Raw genomic sequence first — 13571 nt, 5'->3', positions numbered from 1 at the left:
GAGTGACAGACACACACAGTGACAGTAACACAGATACAGTGAGTGACAGACACACAGTGAGTGACAGACACACACAGTGACAGTAACACAGATACACACAGTGAGTGACAGACACACACAGGAGCAGGAACAGACACACAGGGGCAGTGGCAGGGACGCAGACACACAGAGTGACAGGCAGATACAGTGGCAGGGACGCAGACACACAGCGACAGGGCCCAGGCTGCCCCCAGCTCAGCCAAGGCCTGGAAACGCTGGACCCCCAAGATAGGCTCATGATGAACCTCCATCCACATCAGTGCAGGGGCTGTGGGGTGTTTGTCCCAGTCCGACTTCAAATAGGACACCCTCCTCAACTACACTTGGAGGGAGAGGCTGCCTGGATGTGCCGATGGCCCTCACCTGGTGAGCCAATGACCCAGGTCTGGTCGGTGGGCGCCCTGCACGCCTGTCTGGTTCAGGGCCCGCAGCAGCCGGCAGCAGCACAGCACGGCCCAGGGGCTGGCCAGTACCATCTGCCGCTCTGCACTGCCCAGCGCCTCGAAGGCAGAGGCAGCTCCACACACCCCCGTGCCTTCCAGCATTGCACAGCGCACTGCTCCGTCCCGCAGTGCCGGGTCGGCCTCCCTGGGCCCGGGCTCCTCACGCCGGTCCCCCTGCGGCGCCCCGTCCTCCTTGCTGCAGCCCAGGAAGTGCTTCCTGCAGACGTCCTGACACAGGGCCAGGCACAGGGTGCTGACCAGGAAGTACCAGGTCTGGTGCTCCTCCTCGATGAAGCTGCTGGCGCCCAGGCTCAGGACGTGGCCCACGGTGCCCATCACAATGAGGACGTCCAGCTCCGACCATGGCCAGAGGCATGCAGCCAGGCTCTGTGGAAAGGAAAGCCACTCACTGAGAGCATTCTGGGTAAGGCACGTGCCCTCCCATGGCCGCAGCAAGCGCACTCGGGGGACACAGGCTGGGGGACTCTCCCACAGCACCTGCCCTGTCCTCAGGGGACTTGGACTCTCACCTAGCAATGAAAATCCTGATCAGTGTCAAAGCAGTAAGAGAGACCGCCCCAGTCCTCAAAGATCACCCCTATCTTCAGCAAGACCACCCCACCCCCACCCCCCAACCATCCGAGAGACATGTCCTCTGTGAGCCACAGCCTTTTACTCTGCTGGGGTCTCCACTTCTCCCACAGGTGTGTCTCCGTGACTCTCGGGCCTTCACCACCTCCAACCCCAGGGCGGCGGGAACCCTTTTCTTCTAAAAACCCAGGCCGTCGCCTCACGACGTCAGAGCTGGATACTGAAATCCGGGTGCCCACGCTGCTCCTGCGGGGCCCTCTACGAGTGCAGCAGGGTTGGTCGGGACGGGAGCAGTGCGGAGGAGGGGGAGGCTTCCACCTGCTCCCAGGGCCCTTACCTTCCCCGCATGACGTCGTGCGCCCCCCACCATCTTTGTGAGCTCAGACAGGATGGCACAGAGCAGAGCAGACAACAGCACCATGGCCGTGCCCGCCACCAGCCAGGACACGCTGCAGAAGTAGCAGCTGCTCTCTGTGGAGGTGCACACGGTGACATGGACGGCCCAGAGGCCCAGCAGCATCAGGTAGAAGAGCAAAGAGAACAGAGGCGACAACAGTGGCATGTCCAGCTCGGCTGCGGGTCCCAGGGCCTTCGGGATGCTGAGCAGGAGCAGGGCAAAGACCTGGGCAGGGAGATCAGCGATGTGGCCACGGGCCAGGCACCTGACCACGCCTCAGCTGTCCCATGAGAGCCCTCAAAGCCTCACTTCCAACCAGCTTCCAACAAGGGGTGGTGTAAGCTGCATGGGCCCACCTGCTCACCCCCCCCACACTGCAAGACTGCAGCCCACACGGACCCCCTTTAAGCTGCAGCGCTTCCGCCGCATTCACGCCCAGAGCTGAGCCTAGGCCCTGCGAGCCGCGCACCCACGCAGAGCTGCCGCTCATTACCTCCAGGACCAGCGCGGCTCCCACTGCCATGGAGTAGGTGTCGTAATGAGCCACCTGTCTGCTCAGAGACAGGCTCAGGCTCTGCAGAGCGTCCAGGTACTGCCTGAGGACTTTCGTGCCGAGGTTCAAAAGGACCTCTGAGCTATTCTCCTCCAAGTAGAGCTTGATCCAATTCCCGTGCAGCCTTTCTGATATCTTAAACTGTTCAAACCCAGGGTCTAATAGGAGGAGAAAGAGGGCTCTGCGTGTATGTTCAGAGATACAGCGTGTACGTACGTACATCAACTGAGGTACATGTACGTAAACACTCCGTTATTCACGGTCGACGGCAAAGCCTCGCCGCCGCCGGGGAGGGTGACCTACTCCTGAGGGAGAGGAGCAGCGCCCCACCCAAGCCCGCCCAGCGCGTGGCCTCCACGTGCACAACCAGACACCGGTCCATGTGCAGCCCACACCCTCACACGGGAGGGGACAAAACGCAAGACACGCATGTGAATACAATCCAAAACATCTGTCTTGTGGGGGGAAACAAGCAAAGAAGGGTGGGGGGAGGGGGTCTTCCCGATGAAGCAACAGCTGAGCAGAGACCCAAGGGTCTCTCTCTCTCTCTCTCTCTGTGACCTGGTGCTGACAGATCTAGGGGAAACATCACTCAAGCATCCACTTCCTCACAGCTCAGGAGGCTGGCGCCCGAGTTCCGAGTGCCAACCAGGCAGGGTTTTCTCCCCGGCCTAGCTTCTGGTCCTGTGCCCCTGGAGGTCGCCAGGGGTCCTGACGTCTCTCTCTCGTTCAGGCTCTTCCACATCTCAGGTGGCAAGGCCTTCAGAGCAGCTGATGTTCTTCCTTGTGTCTCGAATGGCAGTTGTCTCTGAAACGGCCGAAGGCCCACTGTCTCCCTGGTGCACTGGCACCGTGTACACCTTCCACCCTCTTTGGTGTTTCCTGCACTAGGAGATGGGAAGTGGTTCCTCAGTTCCTTCAGCCTGAGAAATGCTCGGCGCGTTCACCCTTTGATTCTCTGCCTCCAGGTCTTTGCACGTTGTCTTCGAACATGTGTTCTTCTTGAGACACCTCTGAAATGTGTGCTCAGCGCTTGCACGTCCTGCGCTTTAGCTAGGCCACATTCAAGAGCACATTTCAGTCTGCTTTCTTCCGTCAATGACCCGCTTTTTCTGTGCACATGACCTTCCTGATGTCCTCACACAACCCAGCTGGTCTTTGTCATTCATCCTTAAGGGGGCCAATCTCTCCTAGAGATGGCTCTAAATTCGTGGGGTTGACTCAAGGTTATACGTGGCGCATAGCTTTCTAGTACACATTTCCCCTTACACCCCCCCCACACCCCCCAGGCGAGCATCGAGCCACTCGCTCTGAGTTAGTGCACCCAGCGGCATCGCCTGGGAAGGTTCTCTCAGCTCACAGTGAATCTTTTCATAAAAGCAGTTTCACTCAAACCTCGTTTTTGGTGATGGCCGATGTAAGAGAACAGTGTGTGGCTGTGAGATTTTGTTTCCTGCTCAGGAAAAACGCTGCAGACACTGTCGTGAGGTTGAACGTGGCTTACAAGGACAGCGCCATGGGAAAACTCAAGTACAGGACTGTTTATCTCATTTCAAAAAAGGTAGAATTTCAACTGATGACAAACCTCATTCTGGACATCCATCAACTTCCCGAACAGATGACAATGTTGACTCGGTGTGCACTCAAGAGTTCATTCCACCCCGTCAGACTGTTCATCAAGCTTTCTATTTGGAGGTTCTGAAAAGATTGCCTAACTGTGTGTGATGACAAAGGCCTGATTTGTGGCAGACGGAGGACTGGCTTTGCCACCACCACAATGCACCTGCTCCCAAAGCCATCTCAGTGTGCCAGTGTTTGGCAAAAAACAGCATGCCTCTCTTGCTCCATGCACCTACTCACCTGACCTCACTCCGTGTGACTTTTGTTTGCGAGAATGCAGAGGGACATGAAAGGACAGCGATTTGACAAAGTAGAAGAGGTGAAGAAAAAAACGAGGGAGGTGCTGTCAGCCATCCAAACAGATGAGTGTGAAGAATTCCATATTTTGGAGGGGTCCCCCTTGTATTCTGGCTCTCATGTGTACCCTCGTCCACTTCTCCTGATGGGTCGGAGACATGGTCACTCACTGGAAAGGATGTAGACCCCAGGCTGAACGTGGACTGGGTGATCTGAACAGGGCTAAGGGGGCACCTTGTTTCCTGCTCAGACACAGCCCCCTCAAGGGGCCCACCTCGAGGACCTTACACACTAGTGTGAGACCCAGCTAGCCACATGGAGGGTGGGGATCTCAGGACAGATTTCAAAGGAGCACAAGAACCCTGGGGGATGAGGCGGGTGTCGGGGAACATGAGCCCTTTCTGTCCCTGTGCCAGGGAGCCCCTCTCACAGGAGCGGGAGAGGAGGATGGTAAGAAGGAGAGGTGGAGGTGGGAGGGCAGGAGAGGAGGAAGGTGGGGAGGAGGGAAGGGGTGGAGCACGGAAAGGGGAGGAGCGTGTGCCTGGCTATGCTGATGCTGGCGCTAGGCTTCCAAGAGCACAGGACCCTGCGGCGGGCGTGTGCACCCCTGGCGAATGCACCGCCCCTCACAAGCCCCGGGTGCTGTTGGCACACAGAGCCCGCAGAGGCAGTGCCCAGGGCGACCCACCTTTCTCATACAGAGGCACGTTCTCCTGCAGCAGTCTGCTGAGCTGCACTGCATTTAGGTGTAAAAACCTCAACTGGTCTCGCATGGGTCTTCCTTCCAGGACTTGGAACAGAAGGCGCCCCACACTGCTCTGGGGAATCGGCAGGCCCAGCCCTATGGCCAGCGTGGCGGCCAGGTCAGTCTGCTGGACATGCCTTGGCCGTCGGGCATTGCCTGAAAGAAGCAGACACGCCCAGTGTTAAAGTGGCAGGTGAGGGCGGGATAAAACAGTGTCATCTGTCCGGTCTCCCTGTGGAAACGGCTCACTGCTGACCACAAGGAGGGCGTCTCTCCTGCACTCTCCTGGCCAGGGGGGTGGGAAGACGAAGAGGCCTGCTGGGCTGCACTGGCCACAAAGCTGTGTGCACCAGGGGAGCAGTCCTGCTGCCAGAAGAGGACAGCAAACCAGACTCTGCGTCTGATCAAACTCAAGTCAGGGACCACTTGAGGCCACCCTGCTGAGAGCAGAGGAAGCCTTGGCGGAGGCCGTGGGAGTCTCCAAGGAACAGGCAGACTGCTCGGGTTAAAGGGAACCTAGGGAGCCACAAACCAATCCTAAGGCATGGGCTCACTCCGGGGTGTTTCCAGCTGGCTGGAGACCTGAACCCCGGCTGCCAGCTGGGAAGGAAGTGCCGCTCTTCTTCCAGAGGAAGACGATGGTGTCAAGATTCAGAGAACACAGTTACTTCAGCACCTGCTTCCAGACACCACAGGAGAGAACACAGGAGGCTGGCACGGACAGGAGCAGCCCGAGTGCTCCGAAGAGTCTGCAAGTTCCCACGCGCTCACACCAGCGGGAGGGATGAGCAGAGGGCCTGGGAAACGGCTGAGACTCACTTGCTACAAAGGGCTAGCTTCTGCTTCTGTCCTTTCCATGTACTGGACAGAAAGACTGCTATCCCAGCTGCAGCCAGCAGCCCAGCATACAGCCAGCCCCTCTGTGTCTGGACGTTCCTCTGCAGGTAAAGGGAGGCACGGAGGGCTGCCAGCAAGCCAGCAGCCCACTCTCAGGAAGTTAGCAGCAAGGCCTGCCCTCCGCTCACCACCACTTCCACCCTGGCTCAGCTACCACCAGTTCCCTGCACCTCAAAGTTGTCGTTTTAACATTCAATCAGCGAACAGACAGGTTCCAAAAGTCAGGGTACAGCTCTGTGTGGCCTGCACATGGGAGGGCTGGGTCAAGCCATGGCCCTGAAACCTCGGAAGTGGATGAGGTCATCCCAGGAGTGAAGGTGGAGGGCAGGGCATGCATGGGGAAGAGACTGAGACTGCAGGCAGCGAGCAAGAAGAGCCAGGCACCCAGGGCTGAGGCCGGCAGTGCAGCGATGCTCGGGTCCAGAGCAAAGCCAGGACCCACCGGACTTCACAGGAATACACCACCTGGGGGATGCACGTGAGTGGGCAGAAGCATGTGGCAAGGGTCAGACAGGGACCTGTGTCAGGGTGTCTGCGGGGAGACACTAGTGAGCAGAAGGGCATATGGCATGGGTCAGACAAGGATCGCTGAGTGTCGGGGTGTCTGTGGGGAGACACTAGTGGGCAGAAGGGCATGGGGTGTGGGTCAGACAGGGACCGCTGAGTGTCGGGGTGCAATGCAATCCTCTTAATCCTGTCACAACCCTGATCAGATGCAAGGGACATTCCCCTGGGTGTGGCTGCAACACCTTTCACCACACAGGAGAGAAAAGCAGACTGAGGTCAGAAGCCTTCCTGCCACCAAGAAGAGTTGACAGCATTCATCCTTTGGACCTGAGGTCCCCCCCAGAGAAAGCATGGAGCCAGGGGAAGATGGCTCCCCAGAGAACTCCGGTCCACAGGACCTTTTCCCAAGAGGGAACGTCTTCCCCAAGAGCCAGCACTCTGAGTTTGAGCTTTCACCTTCCTCACCGTGGCAGAATCCACTTCTGTCTGCCAGAGCCACGGGGCCAGGTGGGCAAATGCATGAACAGCCTCAAATCAGAGTGCTGGAGGGAGTGCGTGAGGCTAGCCTTTGCCAAAGACAGCTGCAACAATGGCCTGCCTTCAGAGCAAGAAGTATCACGGACAAAGGAACCAAACAGAAAGAGGTGAGCCCTGGTGGTGCTGTGGCTAAGTGCTGAACTCACCCTGTGGTTCAAACCCACTAGGGGCTCCCGGAGAAAGCCGAGGATGTCTGCTCCTATGAAAGTCGGCGGCCTGACTCTCACAGGGGCAGTTCCAGTCTACCCTGCGGGCTGAGTCGTGTGAACAGCACCCACAAACAGCAGTGGGTTTGCTGCATTAAGACAGCGGTGAAGGACAGTGAACCTGAAGGTGGCAGATGGGCGTGACAAAGTCTGACCTAGGGCAGGGGACAGACAAGCTCAGCGCAGATGGCAAGTCAGGGAGCTACCCAGGTGTCCTCAGCTTCATTCTCAGGGCACTCGGGGCATGGCAAACTTAGGGTGCTGTGGGAAGTGAGATTCTGCCCGTGTAAGACAGACATGGGAGATAGGTTCCTCAGCGCTCACCGGGGCTCCTCTCGAAGGCAGAGCTGATCAGCACCAGCGGTGTGCTCACTTCCTCCATGGAAGAGGCGCCGTGACTGCCAGTCTCAGACATGCCATGATCCCCACAGAGGACGAGCAGGCTGGGCAGCAGGGACGCCCGCTCCTGAAAGTCAGATACCAGAGAGACGCCTTCAGCCGAGGAGCACACCAGGGGCACAGGCTGCTGCTGCTGAGAAGCCCGCTCCAGAGGACAGCTCTCCTGGGGTAGTCACATGTCCCCACTCAAGAAGCCAGCTCAGACAACAGGACAGACAGAATGCACATGTGCCCAATGACACCTGGCCCAGGCAACTCCTGAGAGTTTCTTTGTCTGCCCCCTGGAGAGGCTCCCAGACGCTCCCTCACAGGGCTGCTGAGTAGACAACCACACAGGCATGCGTAAAGAGCTCCCCAACCAGCCTGCCTCCTCTCCAGGCTCAGGGTCTGGCCATGTCTTGGCTGCTCCCTGGACTCACCTGCAGGGCCTCACATCTGCCTGGAATGCCCTTTCCAGACAGGAGAGTCTGTCTGCTGCCTCCCTGCACACCCTCTCATACTCATGCTCCCCCCCCACCCCCCGCACACGTCCCTAGAGGAAGCCCCCCTGCACCTGCTCCCTGTGGCACGGGCTACGCCGGAGCACGTTCCGTGCCAGGCGAAAATTGCATGGCTGAGGAGCCTGTCAGAGTCACAGCAGTGACCCGGGGCAGGGGATAAGTTCCTGCTGGATGCGGAGAAGGGTAAGGATGGCAACAACACCTACGCCATCGTCTGTGGGGAGTAAGCCGGCCACATCTCAGAGCGCCCTCTCCTCGCAGGATGAGACGCTCCCTGCTTGCACCGCGCCTCACCTTGGACAGCAGGGCCAGGTGGATCTTCATGAGGACACTGTCCATCTCGCTGAGCTTGTGGCCGACCAGGGGGCTGTGTGGGCCCGAGAGGTGGCCGATGTGGTCCAGCCCCAGGTAGTGCAGAATCAGCACATCCCAGTCGTCTCTCTTCAGCACCGTCTCCAAATGCCGCGTGACATTGTCATCCACCTGCAAAGGGCAAGCGCTCCCCTGATGCCCCCATTCTTTATGTCCCTAGGGGTGGGCGGCGGGAAGGGGGCACGGCTCCTTCCAGGGACAGGGCTCGAGCAGCTTGCAAAGGCAGAAAACAAACATGCGAGCCACATGGGGCATGTCCCTGCCACGGCTGCCCCTCCAGGCTGCAGACAGGATGCATTACGCACGTCACTTAAATGAGCCAGGGCTGACTGGACAGGAGGAGAAAGAGCCACCGAGGAGCCGAGACCAGGGACTGAAGGGGAGGGCTGGGTGGTGCACATCCAAGAGCTGTGGGCAAGCACAGGCCCCGAGGAGGCTGACCCTGCAGAGCCCCCTGTACTCCGAAGTCCAGCTCTCAGCTAGCTGTCGCTGCCGCCCCCAACCTCCCCCCGCACAGGAAACACTTGCACAAAGACAAATGTGTGCGTTGGCCTGAATCTACTCAGGTACTGAGAAGAGCCTGCCCCACACGGGGCCCAAATGCCGCTCTGGAAGACCAGTGCCCTCAGGGGCTCCAGAGAGATCCAGGGGCCTACAGGCCGACCACGTGAAAGTTTCCAGATCACTGTCCGTCACATGGGGAGGCCCTCTTCACCCAGCCCCCTGCCTGTGAGGACCCTCCCATCCCGCCGCCAGTGACATGAGAGTGATCTTCTCCACGTGCAACCCCCACACAAGGCATGGCTTCCCAGGACGGGACAGCACATGCGTGGGACCAAGGGCAGCATCTTTCCCTTGGGCCCAGCCTCACCTCTGTGTAATCAGACACAAAAAACGAGGTGGTGCCGTCATGTTCCACAAAGTGCTTTGGGAACAGCCGGACCCATGTTTCATCCCCATAGAAGATGATCCGCTTCCCAGCAGCGGCTGCCTGTCTGAGCACGTTGTCCTCCAGCAGCACGGGAGAATTTAGGTTCCTGACAACATCCACAAAGCCAGGGAGGCTCCCTGTCATCAATGCCTGTAGGAGGAGACAACTGAGAGTAAGGGACAGCGTGCAGATGCACAGCCCGAGGAGGGACCCTGGAACCCAACTACAGATGAACTCGGTGTGCAGAGACCTGACACGCCACGCAACCCGGGCACAGCCGTCAGGTGGACTCTGTGTGCACAGACCTGACACATCACCCAGCTAGGACACAGCCATCAGGTGGACCGTGTGCACAGACCTGACACGGCACCCAGCCCGGGCCCCGCTGTCAGGTGGACTCTGTGTGCAGAGACCTGACACACCATGCAACCCGGGCACAGCCGTCAGGTGGAGGGGCAACAACACAGAGGACGGGCACTGAGCGTGAAGGCAGGGTGGTAACAAGAGGACAGGGAAAACCAGGGGGTGATCTGGCCAGAGAGGAAGTAAGGGTCCCTCTTGGTAAGACACAGACATGTGATCTGCTTCAAAGGTAGCAGACCCTTCGTGTGCATGGTCCACGGACCACCCTTGCAGGACACACAGCAATCAGAGCGCTGAACAAGGTCCGGTGGCGTAGAGCATGCCCAGGTGATGCCAAACAGGCCGGACAAGTCACAATCCTCTCCAGCCATTTCTCCAACGAAGCAAACCAAAGGCCACCACCAGAGGGACGAGTTTCTTCACGGCCACTGAGTGGGTTCCACTCACAGGGATGCTGCAGGACCTCTGTGGGCTTCTACGCCCACAATCGCAAGAACGGCGCAGGACTGTGCAGTGTCTCGTTCTGCTCACACCCATCAGAACGACAGTCATCCAAAAACAGAGAGGAGCTGGTGGCCCTGAGGTGGTGGAGGAAGCATCAGCTGTTACCGCCCCGGAGCAGGATGACCTGCGGCTCCTCAATCAGGCTGGGCAGAGCCAGCCAGCGGATCCTGGGATTAGCAGCCAGCGGTGAGGCAGGAGCGAGTTCCCAAAGACCTAGAATGAACCTCGATGGACAAAGGGAGGAGCAAGGAGGACCATCCCAGAGGGTCAGACTCATCGGAGGCTGACTCGCAGATGGCCAGGTTGCCATGGCGCTTAGGGACTGTGTCTCCATTAGCAGCAGTGGACTGTGGAGGAGGACAGGGACAGCGGCGCAGGACAGAGAGCGGAACGAGCGGTCCTGGACTGTTTGCAGAGAGTATTGGTGAGGGTGTTTCTGTACTCAAAGCGTGCGAAGAGGGAAAAGGAACTTTTGAAACCCCCGCCACACACAGAAACAGATCGTCACATGAAAATAAACAAGAACGTGTAAAGTGCACAAAGTGGCGATTTTAAAATGAGATTCCCTGAGGCAGTCTGACTCCAGAGACAGCCCCGGTGCGATTCTGGAGTATGAGTGCAAGAACCCACTTTGTAGAGACAGCTCTTGGGGAGGATCCGCCACCAGTGCACATGGACACATTTGTGACCAAAATGGCAACAAACTGCACACATGGCGCCAAGCTCGCTGCGGCTTTCAGTTAGCTCACCCGGGCCACCTCCATCTCCTGCACTCGCACTTCCTCTAGGAGGTGGCGGCCACGTGGGGCTTGGTGGGTGGCCAGGCCCCTGCGGAAGGCAGCGGCCTTCAGGGGCTAACCGTGTGCTGGGGGGTGAGACTCCAGGGGTGCTGACGACATCAGCGTGACCCTCAGATCACAGGGCACCAGGGTTGATGAGGTGGAGCGGCAAGGCCGACCTGGGCGTGAACCTGGCCTTCCCGTCCAGGTGACGGTTCGGCGGCTGTCCTGAGGCAGGGGTGGGGGGCGCAGATGCTGCAGGACAGCAGGCTGGCTGGGGCGGTGGGGACGTGGTGGGTGTAGGAATGGCTCTGAGAAGGAGGAGGGAAGGCACCTGAACTGAGCTACCTGGACAAGGCACAGGGGAAGCAATGTTTCGAGGAGCACCCTGAGGGTGGTCCAGGTGAACACTTGGGGCTGGAAGTGCCCAGCAGTCAGCGGCTATATTGACCTGGATCCCAAAAATGAGCTTAGGGCAGAAATCTAGAAGCTTCTATGTTCACGAGACAGCCCAGCAAGCTCCGAAAGTCCGCAGATGGGAGGTGCCCTGGCAGAGGAGGCTGGGAGGGGTCGGAGGGGCTTTGTGGGCTGAAGAGCTGGCCCTTCACAGTGGACATCAAGAGATGGGAGCAGCAGACGCCTTTCCTCCTGAGTGAGAGCCCAGAGGGACCGCAGTTCAACCTCCCAGCCGGCCCAGGGAGGAAGCGCTTCCACATCCCCTAACACAAAACCCCACTTCTGTGGGACCCATTCCCACTCACCGCAACCCGTACCCTATGTCCAAAGCCTGCCCATCTTTACGGGGGCAGACAGCCTCATGGCTCCCCCAGCGGTGGGCTCCAGGGCTCCTTGTCAATTTTCTGACTTGGAAACCCATCAAGCAGTTCTACAGGGTCACTGAGAGCCAGGATCGACTTGGCCAGTGTTGTAGTGGCCTTAGGGGGTGCCCTGTGAGGGAGGCTGTGGGCAGAGAGCCAACTGGAATGGACTGGGAGCGGGAGGTAAGGAAATCACAAGCCCGGGGAAGTGGGGAGACAGGTCTGAAGCTGGGGAGGACTGTGTGCTTGAGGAGCAGCGAGGGCCTCCTCTCGCCTGTGTGTTCGCAGGTTTGCTGAGGGAGCCGGTGCCATCTTCTACTGAGACACCCGACAGTGTGCTGCCACAGCAGAGGGCACAATAATCTTGAAGCTTCTCCTCTGTTCTGGCCCCTGGTTTCCTTGCTTTGGTCTCTGGTCTCAGCCTGGCTCCTTACTCTGCCCCATGGCCTCTGTGCCACAGCATCTGGGGCCTCTGGTCTGAGCCCTGCAGTTCAGACCGAGTTCTCCAACATGCTCTTCTGAAGGTTCTGGGCTTTCTCTCCGGCTCTGATACACAGTGGGGAGAGGGGCTGGAGGGAGGGGTGCTTTTTGTCTTTTAGTAGACCTCACCCCAGAGGGTGTGAACTAAGGTCAGGACTGAATCCCATCTTAATCTACTGGTGGAGCAAATGGGTCCCTCCACAATGGGTCGATAGCCATAGGCTTAGAGTCCAGAATCATAATACATCCCAGAAGGAATGATGGTTAGGAGAGCCACACCGAATGACATCTCACATGAATCCAGTCAAATTGAAATCATTAAAAATGAAGGGGAACGCACAGATACCCTAGGCATTAAAGAATTCGAAACGAAAACACCTCCGTGCTATCAGGTCAGTTTTGATTCACAGCTGCCCTATAGGACAGAGCTGAAATGCTCACCGAGGAAGCAGAAAGTCTCATCTTTCTCCCAAGGAGCATCTCGTGGGTTTGAATTGCCACCTTAGCAGTTAGCAGCCCACTTCGTGACCCAGTATGCCAGTGTGGTCCCTTACCCCAGGCATTCGTGAGAACTGGTATTGGCCATTTTGAATTATTTTGATTTGAACACAAGGTTTACACAGTGCACAGTTTAAAGTCAGGAAAGGTATGCATCAGGGCTGCATCCTCTCACCATACTTTCAATCTGCATGCCAAGTAAATGACCCCAGAAGGTGGGCTACACGAAGAATGTGGCATCAGGATTGGAGGGAGGCTTACTAAGAATTTACAATATGCAGATGACACAACCTTGCTTGCTCAAAGCGAGGACTTGAAGCACTTAGTGATGGAGATTAAAGACCAGAGCCTTCAGTATGACTGCAACTCAGTATCAGAGCCAAGTCTCCCAACTGGACCAATAAAAAGCATCCTGATAAAGGGGGAGGAGACTGAAGTTGCCCAAGAGTTCACGCAGCCGGGCTCACATGCAATACGAGAAACCCAGACATTCTTTGGGGGGCAAATCTGCTGCATAAAGAGCAAGGCTGCCACCCACGAGCTGCCATGGCCTGGATCCAAGCACGTGAGGCACCCTGGTGGCATCATGCTCACTCATTGGGCTGCTAACAGCAAGGTCAGCAGTTTGAAACCACCAGCTGCTCCCAGAGAAAGAAGGGGCTTTCTACTAGTGCTATGTGGTTGCTGTGAGACAGCATCGATCAGGGCAGTGAGTCTGGTTCTGGACGTGGGTCCTGAAGACGGAAAAAGTGACACGTATGAATCAAAGTGTTGGCGAACAACATTGACAAATGTGTACTGGAAGATAGATGGTGAGACTTCATCTCAAACACTTTGGCCATGTTGTCAGGAGAAACTAGTCCTTGGAAAAGGACACTATGTTTGGTAAAGGGTCAATGAAAAAGAGGAAAACCACGGGCAAGGATGGGCACAGTGGCTACAACAATGGGTTCAAACACAAGAACTGTGAGGCTGGTGCAGGACCAGGCAGAGGGTCAACTCCAGGGCCCCGGACAACAATCCGCCCTTGATGCCACCCTTTCTACACGCTGGGGTTGCACGACAGCGGCGCAGGACAGAGAGCGGAACGAGCGG

The 13571-nt window shown here is 57.7% G+C and overlaps 1 protein-coding gene across 6 annotated transcripts in view; it reads right to left on the bottom strand.

Moving 5' to 3' along the window:
* PIGG (phosphatidylinositol glycan anchor biosynthesis class G) overlaps window positions 1–13571 on the bottom strand; it is a 32612-nt gene that overhangs the window by 13858 nt on the left and 5183 nt on the right. For 3 of the 6 annotated variants that reach the window (XR_006680010.1, XM_030885424.2, XM_045289490.1), the window contains 7 exons: window positions 8975–9184; window positions 8026–8214; window positions 7157–7298; window positions 4629–4841; window positions 1964–2181; window positions 1411–1695; window positions 403–869 (listed from right to left, as the gene is read on the bottom strand). Coding sequence is in view for 5 of the 6 variants with exons in the window: in XM_030885424.2 (XP_030741284.1) it covers window positions 403–869; window positions 1411–1695; window positions 1964–2181; window positions 4629–4841; window positions 7157–7298; window positions 8026–8214; window positions 8975–9184 (1724 nt within the window). In the remaining variant the exon portion in view is untranslated. The remainder of the gene's footprint in view (window positions 1–402; window positions 870–1410; window positions 1696–1963; window positions 2182–4628; window positions 4842–7156; window positions 7299–8025; window positions 8215–8974; window positions 9185–13571) is intronic. The other 3 variants (XM_045289492.1, XM_045289493.1, XM_045289491.1) reach the window with 2 other exon arrangements.

The sequence above is a fragment of the Echinops telfairi genome, unplaced genomic scaffold (genome assembly GCF_000313985.2).
Source record: "Echinops telfairi isolate 266 unplaced genomic scaffold, ASM31398v2 ScPeMD7_28;HRSCAF=97, whole genome shotgun sequence".
Taxonomy (NCBI): domain Eukaryota; kingdom Metazoa; phylum Chordata; class Mammalia; order Afrosoricida; family Tenrecidae; genus Echinops; species Echinops telfairi.
Note: the sequence above shows the minus strand (reverse complement) of the source record. Positions and strands in the feature narration are given on the sequence as shown.